General features: G+C 52.6%; 1 protein-coding gene across 3 annotated transcripts in view; it reads right to left on the bottom strand.

Moving 5' to 3' along the window:
- SMYD3 (SET and MYND domain containing 3) overlaps positions 1 to 15,812 on the bottom strand; it is a 689,511-nt gene that overhangs the window by 88,446 nt on the left and 585,253 nt on the right. For all 3 annotated transcript variants that reach the window (XM_044267073.1, XM_044267075.1, XM_044267076.1), the window contains one exon: positions 11,792 to 11,966. In XM_044267073.1, coding sequence (XP_044123008.1) covers positions 11,792 to 11,966 — 175 coding nt within the window. The remainder of the gene's footprint in view (positions 1 to 11,791; positions 11,967 to 15,812) is intronic.

A 15,812-nucleotide genomic window follows, 5' to 3' on the forward strand; every position in this document is an offset into this window, starting at 1 on the left:
CCCAAAGGGGTCCATCAGTTTATTAATGACTCCTGTTGACAAACAGCTGTTTGAGGGACGCCTGGGTGGCTCAAGTGGTTAAGCATCTGCCTTCAGCTTAGGTCATGATCCCAGAGTCTTGGGGTCAAGTCTCGCATCAGGCTCCCTGGGCTCCCCCTGCTTGTGCTCCCTCTCTCTCACTCGCCCAAAGGTTTCTATCCATAATCGTCTTCCCAAGCTGCTGGCTTGTGTCCTGCTGCTCTCTCGGGGATTCTAGAAGCCCACACTTATTACATAGCCTCATTCCCAACAGAGCTTTGACAGTGCAGAGCTTGCTGCTTTTTTTTAAAATTATTATCCTCTTTACCACCTTTGAGTCTTCTGACACTTTTATTCGACTCTAAGTTCACTTAGAGTCAAGTACAGTGGACACCTGGCTTGTCCATCAGCCATGCTCTTGCCAAGCTTTTGTGCAACTTTCATCCCATACAAAACCCGCATTACTGGTAGGGGCTACCAACCAGTGGACATGAGACCAGGACTGGACAGACCCAAAGATGCCACAAAAGTCCATCCCAAATACATACTCTCAAACTGAGAACTTGCAAGAACAGGCCTTTGCTTTTGTCACAGAGCCAGAAGAATCAGGCTGGGCCTGTCGGGCTATGTGGAAGGACAGAAGGATTGAGAGGGACGCACAGACCAATCTGATGACCCAGACTATACCCCCGAATTCTGTCCCAGATCTGTCCCTGGCTGGGCAGCCATGGGGGCCGCAAACTCCCTTCGTCGGTCTGGCAGTCCGAGGTGGATTTCGGTCACTCACAACAGAAACCACCTTGACCGGTTGAGGGAGTAGGAAGGCGGTTGGTATGGTTGGAAAGCCCACCCTGCCCTCTAAAGAGTATGTAACAGTCTGGACCCTCGTAACCAAGCAAATCTGGGTTCAAGCCGATTCCGACAGCCTTTTTGTAAATGTGACAAAATAGACAAACACGAGTTCAAAGCCTGGCTCTGCCACGGAGTGGCAAGTCACGTGGCCTCATCCTCTGCCTCCTCACGCAGAGAGCAGCCCAGGCCAAGTTCCTCTGCGCCACGGCTGCGAAGATTAGGACAAGCGAGGGGCCTGGTCTACCCAGGCTCTGAATAAACAAGAACAATTCCTTCCCAGCTGAGGGGAGCGGAGAGGTAGAGGCGAGTGTTTCAAGGCCTTTCACCCACGACCCTCCAAGGAGGCTGCTAATAAATGGCCGGCAGATGCTTTTAGGACTGTTGGGCCCAATTTATCTTACTCTGGGAGGATATTACGGCGATGTATCCCATTATAAGTGAAAGCAGATTTGCTCCTCTTTAACTCTGAAGGGCATCGGGATGGTATGATCGGTGTCCTTTGTGTGGTAAGAGAGATTTCCATCATCCATTGCCTCTTGGCAGCGAGGGTGTTGTCTGTACTCCCTCCCCTGCCCCCAGGCCCCCTGCCCTCTGCCTCTTCAGGGGCCGGAGCCCACTGTCCCCCACATTAGAACCTGGTGGCAGCCCCCTCCCTTGAACATATGCAGCCATAAGAATACTAGATGTTTTTTCCAGCCAGTCTGCGGTCCTAAGCTCAGGGGCTCTGTGTGCTTTCTAGCCCGAAGGGTATTTGTCGTGCTCAGAGTGACCTGGCCACCTCCCACGCTAGGAACATCATTTGGGGGCCACTTACTCCCCATCTTTCATTTCCTTCAAGGACCACTTACTGTTCCTTACAAATACCATCACCATTGTCTATCGGTGATCGGATTTATGAGGGTGGACCGAACGGTTTACCTACAGGTTGGGGTTCATTCATCGGTCCCTGGAGAATTTCTGAAAACTCAGTATGGGAGTCCCTTAAAACACACAGATAAACAGCATGTGTGTGTGTGCTGATCAATTTGTTTTTTTAAGCACAAAACCTATACTTTCTGTGAAATTCAAACTGATTTTAGTCCATTCTCTTTCAGCCTTTCAACGTTCTAGCCACCATTTCCCAGTTCTCAGGGCCACCTGATTTTCTGCTGGCTCCCTACAGGGGAAAATGGGATTCTTTTTTATTTTTTTTTTCCAACCATCTCTTCCAAGAGCTGAGAAAAAGGAAAAGAGCAGCTATGTGGCCACAGGGGCAGCCAAGCAAGAGATTGATTCAACAGGACAAATTCAATGCATCCCAAAAGATTCCCTAGGATGGGATATCCTGCTGCTCAGGGTATAATCTGTTGTAATAAGAAACTGAAGATTATCTGTCAGGAGAGTCAAAGAGCTCAGTGATGGCTTGTGCAAGTTAAAAAAAAAAAAAAAGTGATCCCCCTGGGAAATGTTTTTATTTTGGAAATGCTTTCCTAAGTAGGAAGACTATAGGCCATTTGTCAGAGCCCGTGCTGTTTGTTCCTACCCACCGGTGACCACAGAAGACTAGATGTTTTCCTGTGCAGGTGACCTAGCCCCAGGGGTGGACGATGGCTCTCATCCTGCTCCGCAAGGAGGCTTTTACTGGGAATCAGACAAACGCGACAGAGGAAAATATTTCCTGTGTCCTGGCCTGGCCTAGGGTCTCAAGAGTCAAGGTAGGCATCAGCATGGGAACGGATGGGGTTGGTCCACGCCGTGGGAGTCTTGAGCAAAGAGGAATTGGCATTCTTGTCCCCGGTGGGATGGGAGGCAAGGGAGGGTTAGCAATGGGCGCAGAGACAGTACATGAGCCAGGATGAGGATGCCCTTGAAGGACAGGCCCAGAAGGGCTTGAATGCAGACGCTAGAATCAGTACCTGAAGTGTGAGAGTTGAAGAAAAGGAAGACTCTCGTGAAGCATGAGCACGTGTGGACCGGCTGAAAGCTATAAGGTGTCAACTTTTGTTTTCTGAGGACATGGCCACCAAGGCGGGCAGGGACACAGGGCTAGGGGCCCTTCAGGTTTGCTTGGAGAAGAGGGTTTTTTTGTTTTTTTGTTTTTTGTTTTTTTTTAAAGATTTTATTTATTTATTTGACAGACAGAGATCACAAGGAGGCAGAGAGGCAGGCAGAGAGAGAGGAAGGGAAGCAGGCTCCCTGCTGCGCAGAGAACCCGACTCGCTTGATCCCAGGACCCAGAGATCATGACCTGAGCTGAAGGCAGAGGTTTTAACCCACTGAGCCACCCAGGTGCCCCTGGAGAAGAGCTTTAAGTGAGGAATTATCCAAAGATGGGGGGCAGGTGCTGGTGGCTCTTCTCCTGGTCTGTACCTTTCCCAGGAGGCTAAGTGCTAGAATGAGTCATGCTGCCCTAAAGAGTCTATCACCTTCACAGGACAGGGGCCTGGACTAGGAACTTGAGTGATAAAGGAGAGGCTTGGAGCGTGAGAAGGAACAGGATTTGGCAAAGACAGTTGGACAAAAGCGCTGTCAGATGGAAATTTTACATGTTGCTTTCAAATAAAGGTTTGCCAATCACTTCAAAGAGACCCAGAAGGTCTATCCTTCGACTTCCAGCAGAGGTCTGTAAGATGCACAGATGACAAGCTGAGTCTGATCACAAGGCCACCTGGGTGATTCCCCTAGAACCCGGGGCTGATCAGTGAACTACTTCCCAGACCTTGGACCTCTGTCTGCCCAGAAATTTCCAGCAGATGCGTGAATACAAATCTGGAAGGGCCTTTAAACAATGCAATTCAAAATAGAAATCCAAGCAGGTAGGCAAAGCTGGGAGCTGGGTGACTGGGTGGCCCATGGAGACAGAACACATTTTTCTGGTCAGATAAACTGGACACGAGTGGTGTCGAGGGAGCTCCATTCAGAGACGTGCCCACTCCAGTATATGTACGTTTTGTACAAGGGGAACTACAACCCACAACTGTGCCATGGGCAGACGGGGACACGTCTAAGGCATGGAACCCTGGTCCAGTTGTTGGCCTGGGTTCAAGTTCAATGGACGGTGGTAGTCATGCAGGATTACTGGTCCTGATTTGAAATGAGAAGTTCTGATAGTTACTCTCTGATGATGACAGAGAAAAGTTATAGGCGTCTTGGGTCTTGGCCTACCCTGGGGGCCCAAAAGGCAGGGAAGACTGCAGCAATGGATAGGGCTGACTCATGGCTGTTGGGTTTTCGAGCAAAGAATGGATATCTTGCTCCAAGTAGGGATGGGAAGAAAAGGAAGATGGAAAATGGAAAATGCACATAGCATCACGTTACACATGATCACACAGATGACCGTGTTCCAGATCACCCAGACCAGAATGTATCCAACCACATGACCTATACTATCAACCCTACCACCACCACCCACTTGGTCCCAGGTGCCCAGCAACACCACTGCCTACCCATGTACAATTTTTGTTAAGATCTAACCTACCTGGTCAGCTTGGGATGGGGCCAAAGAACTTCAAAGTGTCCTAGGCAGATTCTCTCTTAGGAATATATCTCTATTCTATACATGACTTTATAATAAAGGTAACTGGGAGCTTCAGCATTTGATTTTAAGGCTGTGTCAAAAGAGTGGCATGAAAAAAAAATCCAATTACCACATTCTCCCCTCAGTGTCCCCTGGAAAGCTGGCTTCTGGGAGAAGTCATCTTCTGGGGACCAACTGGTGTCCACCCTCATACTAGCACTGGGCTGGACATGAGCTGAGCCTGGAGGTTTACCCCAGTTACTCCTAGAGACCCAAGCCTCCTCGCACTGGCTCCTGGGTGCCCTAAGAGCTCCTGAACTCAACGGTAAGCTCTGGAGGCAAGAAAAGCCTTTTTAAAGCCAGACAGTGATGTCCAGTAGGTCCAGATACACAGAAAATAAGTGTAGGGGAAGTGATCCTTCGAACTGCTATTCTCCACGGATGGAGAATCAGGAGGCAGTGGCCAAGCTGCATAAAGCCAGAGTTAGGAGCTGAACTGTGTCCCTCCCAAATTCCTATGTGAAAATCCAGACCCTCAGCACCTCAGATGGTATATTTGGAGGCAAAGACCTTAAAAGAGAGGATTAAGTGAAATAAGGCCCCTGGGGTGGACCCTAATCCAACATGACTGCTGTCTTAAAAGAAGAGGAAATCTGGATACACAGGGACACCAGGGCTGCATGTGGGCTGAGGAGGGACCAGGTGAGGACAGAGAGAAGAGACAGAGAGGCCTCACAAGAAACCACACCTGCTGGCTCCCTGAACATGGACTTCCAGCCTCTGGAACTGACAGAAAACGAATTTCTGTTGTTAAGCCACCAAGCCTGTGGCATTTTGTTACGGAAGCCCAGACAAACCAACACAGCCAGGTTTGGCCGGAGCACGACATGGCAGAGCTAACTGGGGATGCCAGCCTGGAGAACACGGGGAACACGGTAGAGAGGGATTCACGAACCAGAGATACTGGCTCTTCTATGGGGAGACTTTGACCCAGAAGAATGGTCACCAAAATCTTGAAGTCAGTAGGTAAACCCCAAGAGACCCAAGTATTTGATCCACGGAAGGGACTCGGACTCCAGCACTGTTAAAAACTTGTTCAAACTGGTCCCATCAAGCCAGCCTTGATTCGGCTCAAGAATTCCTCCTCGGGTTCTCAGAGTGCCTGGCTTTCTGGAGAAACCCAAACGTGACACGCAGCTGGCTACTGAGGGCTGCCCACAAGCGCCACCGGAGTCAGGACACTGCTTTGTTTGGGCTGTCTTGTTCGCCAGTAGTTACCACAGAGCATGTCGGGGTCTCAATAAAGACTTCAATTGACAAGAATGAGTGCTCTGGGCCTGACCCAGAACGCTGAGATGTCCCGACACAACCCTGTGCCTCCAGAAGGCCGCCTAGTGAGCTGCTGGTCAAGTGTGTTAGACGGGTAAGCATTTGCAGTCCGCGTGCTGTCCCATTCTGTCTCCTGCTACCAGGCATGACGGAAAGGCCATCTTCCGCTTCTCAGAAACAGGCGAGGCGGAGGTTCCTACACATGTCCGATTCCCTCCGGGCCGCCCCCCGCTGGTGTCACTGCAGAACGTCCATTCAGACAGGCAGGAGGACAAGGACACAGCCTACTTAAATGGGGCAGGAGGAGGAACCAACAGCTTGGTCTGTGAGGCTGCCAGACGTCCCAAGCCCGTCTGCCATCCCCCAGAGCTCTGTCAGAGGCCAGAGCACTTGTTCAAGTGCCGGAGGCCTGGGGTGTCACCCGCGAGCCCGAGAGGGGCCGCGTTCAGGAGCGTGGGCATGGCCGAGGCTGCCCGCCTCCTCCTTGTTGGAGGGGCTGGAGGGTCAGAGCTGTACACCAGAGCACAGGCTCTGGGACTCCTCTTCCAGAACTAAGACCACAAAGCCGGGTCACTCCCACACAGCTCGTGGGGTCAGGGCTAGAACCCCTGGCACAGCCAGCCCATACCTACGTCTTGGCCCAAACCCGCAAGGGGTGTGCTGAGCAAGGTGGCTTGGCCTGCTGGGGCAGCAGGTGCTTTCAGAGGAGCGGGTCACCGCAGGGGAGAAAGGTTCACTTCTCCGCTGCCCCTAGAGAAGTCCAGGCCAAGAAGCCACCCACAATGCTCTCCTTCACCCCCAGCAACAGCCTCGCATTAGCTGCGGTCAACCATCCCGGAGGAACACAGGAAATCAGGTGTGCGCGGAAAGTCCGTGGTTTACGACCACGTACGCAGCTGCGTGGGGGGGTGATCGCAGTCCTGGCTCCTGCTGTTCTCCTCCCTCTCCTCCGTGTCTCCTTTGTTGGATTTCTAGACTCTGAAGTAAGAGAGCCTTTGGAACTGAATTAAAAGGTCTGGTATTAAAAAGTTCAAATGAAAACTGCTTGGGCCTTGATGGACCGGGTTGTGCACTGTGGCAGGCGGTCACCCCCTCCCAGTGTCCAGACGGGGGCCATGGCTAAGAAGCCAGTCTTTGAAAATTGGTAGCAAAGGAAAAGAGGGCCTGGCTAGGTCCGTAGGGTAACTCAGTACTTTAGACAAACACACAGCTCAACCTCTTGGATAGGAGTTTGGCCCAAGAGACTTTGACGGACCTTTACAGGGTAGGGAAAACAAAGCAGAAGTGGCCAAAGGAGGACTGAGGAGGACTGTCCACATCCGCGGGCAGAGACTAAGACTAAGACAACCGTTCACTCACTCGGGGGGACACAGATCTGTAAATCTCACCAGAAAGACAGGTGGCCAGCAAGGGAAGTGACCAGAACACTGCACAGAGTACAGGCGCTCAGGCCTCCTCTCGGGTAGAGACCTAGCTCTGGTGTGCTCTCCGGGTCCCACACTGTGCGGGCAGCAGGGGAACTTCTGCCCTATGTACTCCGGCCAGCACCGTCCGCTCCCACTCTGCCGACTACGCAGTGGGCCCCACAGGGAGGGGAGATCACGCCGTCTAGTCCACGAGGGGGAGTCATGAGGCTCCCCGCTCTCTGACCTGTGCCCACCTGTTCAAGTCCCTTCACAGTTCACGTTCTTCTGCTCTTTCCCAGGACACTCCCCAAAATGTCCTTTCAGCCGCCACAAAACACTCTGCTGCTGGTCAGTACCAGCAAACCTCCCCCGGTAAGAGCAGGCTTTGGTCAAGGAAAAGGGGAGGAGACTTCTAGGTTCTGAGAGGAATTCTGATCAGATGTAGGATTCAGATCAGATCAGGTATAATAAACATCACGTCGCCAGCTCTCACTGCTTTGGAGGACAGTGACATCTCCATGGAAGGCGAACACCATCTGCGGGTTGTTATCTCCAGGGGAGATGCAGGGAGTTGGCATTTAGGAATTTAGCACATGGTTTGCCCCACAGATCCGATCCCATCGGTGCACAAAGATTCAAGCGGATGTTAATGGCGTATTCCTTCCCACAGTAAAAGGAGATGGAAACGTAGGGACTGGTCTACAGACTCTGGTACATTCCCAAGACAAAACTCTGTAGATGTGCTACCAAGAACAGGACGGCTATTCAGGAGCTGGTCTGGTCTGATGGCCACGCGCTGCAGTGAAGTGAACACGGCCGGTTCTAGGACAGGGGATTTTCACTGCTCTGCCCACGCAGGAGACTTCTTGGCTTCTCCCTCCCGCCTGCACCACCACCGTCCTGGGCACCCTGAGCGGATGCAGACTGGGACTGAGTCTCTCCGCAAGAACAAGAGGAGGGACGGACGGAAAGGACAGGGAGGAAAACGGAAGAGCCCAGGTGAGCAGCTTCGAGGGGAGAAGAAGTGAGAGGGAAAACAAGAGTCTCTGGGCACGTGAGAACCGCTGGGAAAAGACAGCAGAAGAACGGGGGCTTTAAAGAATGAGGCCAGTGTGTTCCAAACGGGTTTAGGAGCTCACACTGAACACCTCCGGGAAGAAACTTGCCGTGGTTATCTTTAGGGAGTGGAACAGAAGACTGAAAGAGGAGGGTGATTTTTACTAGTGTCCTTTAGGAAAGGTCCTTTCCTGAAGTCTGTGCTGGTCTTAGAACAAAAGTCATGCTACCAGAGCACCTGTGATACGCCAAAGTCCTCCTCAAAGCCTTAAGGAGCCTCTGTTTCTCTAGATCTTCCTCTGGGTCCTAAAGAGAATCAAGTTTGAGTTTATCTTCAAAATAATTTAAGTCTAAAACCATATTCAGTTCTGTTTTTAGGTTTCTTTCTCCTTTCTATTTTTGCACACATGTGTAGCATTCAGCAGTGATATTAGGGGCCAAGCAGAGTTTCAAGGGCTGGTCTGGTGAGTTTCCTGTAAATCTTGGTGCCTTCTTCAGCAGGAGAATGCTTCCCGAGCTCTGAATTACGACTGGCAAACTAACTTTTGCAACTCAATTCATCTTGTGGTTAAGGTGTTATTTAGTTACATTTTTTAATGAAAATTTATGAAATACCTTTAAATTGCTTTCTTTCTGCTTAATGTTCATAGTGCCACGGGACGGATGACCATGCATACATAATCACAGATGCTCTCAGAAGAAACGGTAGGAACTAAAGATGATAGATTTTGTTGTGTGTGAATTAATGCCAACCTACTTTATGAAACAGAAAGATCTTGTTTTGGAAGATTTTAAGAGAAAGAAAGAAAGAGAGAGAAAAAGAGAATGGGAAAGAGAGAAGGAGAGTGTGCAGACAAGCAGGGGGAGGGGCAGAGGGAGAGGGAGAAGCAGGCTCCCCGCTGAGCAGAGAGTCCAATGCGGGGATCCACCCAGGACCCCGAGATCATGATCTGAGCCGAAGGCAGATCTTCACTGAAGGAAGATGGCTTCACTGACTGAGCCACTGAGGCACCACAGGAAACAAAGATCTTAATACTGTGTTGCATCATAAAGGGAATTTACTTCTATCGGGTCAAAATAAATGACAGAGCAGCAAGTAGGCAGCTGAGGGCAATGCGGTGATTTGGGTAAGAACAGAACGCGGACGCCTTCTCCTTTAAGGTCAGTAGTTCAAAGTGAGCCAAGGTCAGGAGGGAGAACATCACCCCTAGAGTCTTGCCCTCAACCTGGCTGCGGCGAACGGTATATATTATCACTGTAAAACCGTTAGAGCAGGTGGCAGCCCCGTCCCCTCTCAGTAACTCACGCCGAGCTAACTGCCAAGCTAACTGCCCACGTCCTTGGCTAATGGGGAACCGAAGGTGCACCTGCCAGGAGACCAAGTCAGTGGCTGATGGACCCCAGCGCAGACTCCCCCATGAACACGTGTAGGGCGGAAAGCACCACCGATGCTCACATTCCTGCTTTCTGATTGTTAAAGGGCTCAACGAGCATCTGACCCATGCGTTCCTTGTTTTCACTTTTGCTGAGCTAAAGGGAAGAAAGGCCAAGGGCGCCAGCATCCACCCTCTCCCTGGGTTGCTTCCCCTACAATAAACACCACTGCCTGCGAACCGTTCAGATCCCACGTGTTTCAAGTGCATCAATCACTGCAGATGGGGTTTCTGAAACACAGACCACTCTGGGCCAGCTTATTAACAAGCTCCAGGGAAGAGAAACTGGGGGAGGCTTGGAAACCTGTCACGCGGCGTAGGCATGGAGGGTACCCTACCAGAGAAACTGTGACCTGCCGAGCGCCAGGAACATATAAGCAGATGTACTCCAAACAATACGGAGTCCACGCTGGTGGGCGTGCCTCCCCCCAACCCCCCAACAAGGAACGCCTCTGGGACTCGAGCCGGTTCACTGAGGGCTAAGTTAGTGCTTCAGAGAAGCCGTGACAGGTTGTGGGGAGAGGATTCCAACTGCGTGCAGAAGTAGCACTATCAAGGAGGGGGACCCGTGTCGAGTGTCTGTGCTCAGAGCAGGCTGGGAGGGCAGCCTGGAGGGGGCCGAGGGGGCAGCCTGGAGGGGACAGCGGGAGTGTGGGGCGAGGGGCTGGGGGGAGCGCCTGCAGGAAGGAGGGCTGGCCTGACCCGTGTCTCCTGGCTGCCGTCCACCCGCTCGGCCTGCGGTTTGGCTTTCCGAGGCCCAGCCCCAGGGTTCAGAGAGGTGACACCCATCTTCCCAGACCTGCCTCTCGTTGCAACACCGAGGCTCAGAGAACGAAGCCTTATCTCTTTGTGCTCAGTTCATATTTTCTGAAAACCCACAAGATTCATCATCCTGAGCAGACATTTCAGGCTCATGGGAAAGTCTGCAGCCTCAGCCCCGAAGGCAATCGCTTCTCATTTGGGCGCGAGCTGACTCACAGTCTGGATTCCAGAGCTGTCCGACCACACGGCAGTGGAAGAAGCCATCTCTGGAAGCACTGAGAACACCCTCGGGGCACTGTGGGGCCGGGAATGGCCTGTGCAGCCCTGTCGCCCACCCAGCTGGTGGGGTCCTCAGGCTCCTCTCTGCGTGGACCCCGCTCCTGGCCCAGGCCTGGCTTCCTGCTTCGTGTCTCACTTCCCACCGGGGTCCTGGGCTTGCTTCCTTTCTTCTCCCCTTAATGCTGGTCACTTTCCCCTCCATCACCTCCTGAGGCATGTCCTCAAGTGGGGACTGACGGTAGCCCAGACTCTGCCCCCTCCTTCACTAAAGCCCCTCCCCTGCTTGTTGTCCCGCGCTGGTAGGCTGAGAGCTGGGTTGTCCCTCTGCTTAGCCCCTCAGGGCTGTCATCGTGCCTGCACGGTCTTCAGTGCCACCCAGAATGCTCCCCCCCAAGTCCCCCTGGCTTCAGGGCACCTTCCCAGCAGTGAGCGACCCTGTCCTGTGTGGGAGATGGTGAATGACTCCGAGCCCTTGCCCTCGGCATGACCGGTCTCGGCTTCCGAACTCGTGCTCTCGGCCCCCCGCAAACCGGGTCACGCGCCCACCAGCACCCGACCTCAGCGCCGCCAAAGCTCCCGTGAGTTACAAAAGCATCAGGGGACGACACAGCCCTGGTCTGAAGGGGCTGCGGTCGGTCAAGAAACAATCCGCAATCGCTCCTTCACCGGACTCCGACACGTTTGAGCACAGGCATCTCCCCGCTCTCCCGCGAGCCTCAGAAGGCGGTTACGGGGTCACTTGATTCGAGCGTAGGCACCCCCAAAACCACAAAGCCCTGACACATGGAAGAGACCACCATCTGTCGGCCAGACCGAGGGCCCTAGACTGGCCATCCTCACCCGGGGCCACAGAGGCGAATGACACAAGCCCCCCCACAGCTAGGGACCGGCCGTGGATCCGAGCTCCGCCTGCCCCGCACTCTGCCCCATTGCCGCAAGCCACACACCACACCGGGACCCGCAGCTCCACACTCCACAGAGACCACAGCTCCGCAGCCCCTGCACCCTCACAGGGCCTGCCCCACGGCCGGAACCTCAGGAACGAAGAACAAAACGGAGACACTCGCTAAGACGCGGTCCCCGCAGTGACTCTGGGACGTAAGTCCTCCGGCGCAAGGAAGGCCCTGCAGCCTCGACTCCGGCTGGGCCCCAGGACTCACCGGTACGGCTCCATGGTCCGGATGCCGTAGAACAAGGCCTCCTCCAGCAGGCCGAGGTTGATGCAGGCGTCCATGGCGCAGTCGAGAACCTTCAGCTGGTAGATGTTGATGTCGGGAAGGCGCTCGGCGTTGCTGCTGATGACGGCCTGGCACATGGCCAGCACCTGTTCCCACTCTGTTATTAACCTTAGTTAAGGATTCATTGTCTCCACCAGGAAAACAAGGAAAATGAGATTCTCGGCAAGCCTGAAGAGCTGCCAGGCACAGGAGGGAAGGAGAAGCCCATTATTTCACACAGATGAGCTGCCTAAAAACATACTTGAGAAACAAAAACGGGTTAAGTGGCATCTCAGAGAAGCAAATTCTGTTTACGTCAACAAACCGTCTTCCGAGCAAGCCTGTACTTTGGGGGATTAAGCTTCCCAAAGAGCCCTGCTTTCTTCGCGCCCCTCTACAGATTCTCCTTAAAGCCCGTCGTGAAATAGTGCAGCTGCGTATGAAACTGAACGGCCGATGAGGTTAGCGCAGCCCGACCTGTGTACTGTGTTAGCTTCTGTTACAAAACCGATCTAGAATGGAAGAAACTTCAGACAGATTCCATTTTAAAACGGAGGAGCTCGTTTTGCCCCTGGGTCATCCAAATCTTGGCCATATAGGAAGCCAAGTACACAACGCACAGGCATGAACGAGGGAAGCAACTTGAAGAAATACATCTCCACTGGGTCCTATTGAAGCTATTTTTTTTTTTTTTATTGTAAAGCAAAAGGGATCAGGCCTATACTTAACCCCCCCCCCCCCCAAAAAAAGTATTCTTATTTTGAATCTCTGAAGTGGAAGATAATATGATATTAAGAACAGGACTCAGGCATATCAACGGTAGGCAGGGGGAAAGGATGCTTTAAAAAGGGGCACCTGGGTGGTAGGGCTGGTTAAGGGTGTGATTCTGGACCTGGGCTCAGGTCATGACCTCAGTCATGAGATTAAGCCCCGAGTCCCGAGTCCCGAGTCCCGTGATGGGCTCTGCGCTCAGCACGGAGACAGCTGGAGATGCTCTCTCTCCCTCTGCCCCTCCCCCTGGTCTTTCTCTCTTAAGTAAGTAAATCCCAAAGAAAAAATTAAAAAGACCCAGTACTCACTTATGAGCAACTCTGACTCTCTGATTCGCTGTGAGTCCCTAACTTCCTCTCATGCAGCCTTGGTGCGATTCCCCTTTTTAACTTTATTTATTTAGTTAGTTTTAAAGATTATTTTATTTAGTTGAGAGAGCGCACAAGCAGGGGGAGGGGCAAAGGGAGAGGGAGAACCAGGCTCCCCGCTGAGTAGGGAGCCCAAGGTGGGGGTTGATCCCAGGACCCTGAGATCATGACCTCAGTGGACAGCAGACACTTAAGGAATGAGCCACCCAGGTGCCCTGTGATCTGCCTTTTTGTAACTGCTACTCCTCCCTGCCCTCTTCCGGAGGCAGTCGGAGGACTGCGGACGTGCTGTAGGGAGCGTGGACCCTGCCGTGAATCCACCCGCCCCGCCCACCGCCCAGGTGAACCCCGTGGAAGCGCAGCTGGAGGCCAGAGCGCGCGCACGCGGCGCGCACACACTTCCCCGCCTGCGCAGCTGCTGCTGGGGTGCCCGGGGTCGGGGGAAGTGCAGGCCCATCCGCCACCCTCTCCCCTTCAACCTGCACAGCCCACACCCTGCCACGCTGCACCAGAGCGAAAAGGGCTGCAGATCTCAGAGGCAGCAGAAACGGCAGAGCCTTTGGCTGGAGCTAAAGCTGGATTTCAATCTGAGCTGCTTCTGTCATCGGTCAGATCTGATGCTCTGAGGAGGTCGCTAGAGCCCTTAATGCCACGTGGCCTCTGAGCACCACGAGGGGGAAGGAAAATGGTCCAGTGGACTGAACCCCCATCTACCCACGCCCCTCACCACCACCCAACCCCGTCTCTTCCTGATCAGCGCCACCCCCCACGCCCCGACCAAAGGCCCCTCCGTCTTTCCCTGGTCCCCATTTGGCACACCCCACCCTGAAGCAACAGTGTGCTCCAGCTCCCCTTTATCTCCCCCCATCAACATCCACCCCTCCTAGCCTCCCTGCCACCCGGTGGTGCTGCCTTCCAGAACACTGGAAAACACTTGTAATAATCCAGTCAAGCCGCCTGTGGCAGTGGGAACCAGCGTCTTTATGAACCTCACGAGAAAAGTGTTTCTTTTTTTTGGGGGGGGGGGGCGGAGGCACAGCACCTTACCCCCGAGGCAGGAATTCCTTGGTTAGATTCATGAGCACCACAACGCACAGCCCAGAGCCTTTATTTCATGCTTCCTGTATACCACACTCTGTAATTTCAGGGTGAGTCTTGTCTCTGAGGAGTTGACTCTGGTCCCGGGCGAGGAGCATTTACTGAAGAAAAATTGAGTCAGTGACTTCTTTTGTATTCATCTGACATGTGTGGGTAAAGTGTGCTGAATGATCCCCAGAGGTTGGGGGGAGCAGTAGCTCCGGCAACGCACTGACTCTGTAACAGATTGCCGGCCTAACCTCTGTGGCTTTTCATTCCAGGATTAGGTACTGGACAAACTGTCAGGGGGAATGATGGTGTCTTATGCAACACGAGACATCTCTAGGGCAAGACTGTGCCTTATTTCACCATTGTGTTGCTTGACCTCCGTGACAACTCGTCTACTCATTTATATATGCTCTGACTCATCTGCAAGAGGTTTGAGGTGACAAGCCTTAGAAACGAAAACCAGATGTGATGATCTTCTGCAGCCACTGATAGGAATACATCTACTTTCTCCCCCAGCACGCTGGAAGGGACCGCATGCCAACTTCCCTCGGCAACCCTGGCAACTGTCTCCTGGCAAACGAGACAGCCCTCTCCTATAAAACACCCCAGTGATCAAAAAAATGGAATAATTTTAACTAAGAGGCTTTTCCTCCAAGTGGATGCTGACATTGTATTTGCTCAGAAATGCAGTCCCTGGCATTTGCTGGGTGTTGCATACGAGTTGTTCTGTTCCGGGGGGGAGCTGAGCTCTGGAGAGAAGCAGGGTGGAGAGCTTCCCTGAAGCAGACAGAAGGACAACCTTCTTTAACCTCCCAGAGTTGACCATTGTGCCTCTGATGTCCCTCTAGGACGCACGTGCCAAAGGGTGTTGATGTCTGGGAGCATTGTGAGAACAGGATGGTATGGACCAGAAGGTGGGCTGTACCCGGCAGAGCACTTGGCACAGAGTCCGTTTTCAGTGAAGCCTTGTCCCGCTGAGACCTGACTGTGGCTAGGTCATCCAGGGCCCCGATTCCACGGTAAGGGAGCCCAGAGAATGAGCCTGTTTCTCTGCAGTAGAATGGTTTTTTGAGCCCAAGAAGGCCCCCCTCTCCTTCCCAGAGCTGACTGTTTTCCCAGTATCCCCCTCCTGCCTACAGACAGGGTTTCAAACTCCATTTGGACCCTGGCCCCATGCCTCACAATTTATTTCAGTTTTTCTAGATCCTTCTTAATATGCCTTACATCCAACCAGGCCCAAAACTCTGGATATGATCAGACTCACAGATCACCTTTCTCATTTCCTCGTCTCCATTAATGCAGCCCGAGATCGCAGGAGGTCTTTGAGGGGTTATATCATCCTCTTAAACTTGATTAAATTTTGCTGTGTACCAAAACCCTAAAATCGTTCCACATGTTCTGCTGCTAAGCTTGAGGTCTATTTACACACTTAAACTCTCTGACCCAAACAGGAGATTTTATATACATTCTTGTTGAATTTAGTCTGTTCAGATTCAGGCGTCGTTCAAGCCTTCAGGGGTTTTGAGCTCTGGATTCTATCCACCCACCCTCTGCCATTCCCAACCTTTGGGAATCTGAAGCCCTTGGGCTCTGTATCTTCATTCAAGGCATAAAGTCAAAGGACTGAGGTGGGAACGGGGCACTCCAGAGTCACAGTGACCCCAGGCATCATTTTCTCAGGAAAGCCTCTCAAGCATTTAGAAAGCTGTTTGGCCATGCTAGCATCCAGGATCGATTTC

This window comes from Neovison vison, chromosome 10 (genome assembly GCF_020171115.1).
Source record: "Neovison vison isolate M4711 chromosome 10, ASM_NN_V1, whole genome shotgun sequence".
NCBI classification, from domain to species: domain Eukaryota; kingdom Metazoa; phylum Chordata; class Mammalia; order Carnivora; family Mustelidae; genus Neogale; species Neogale vison.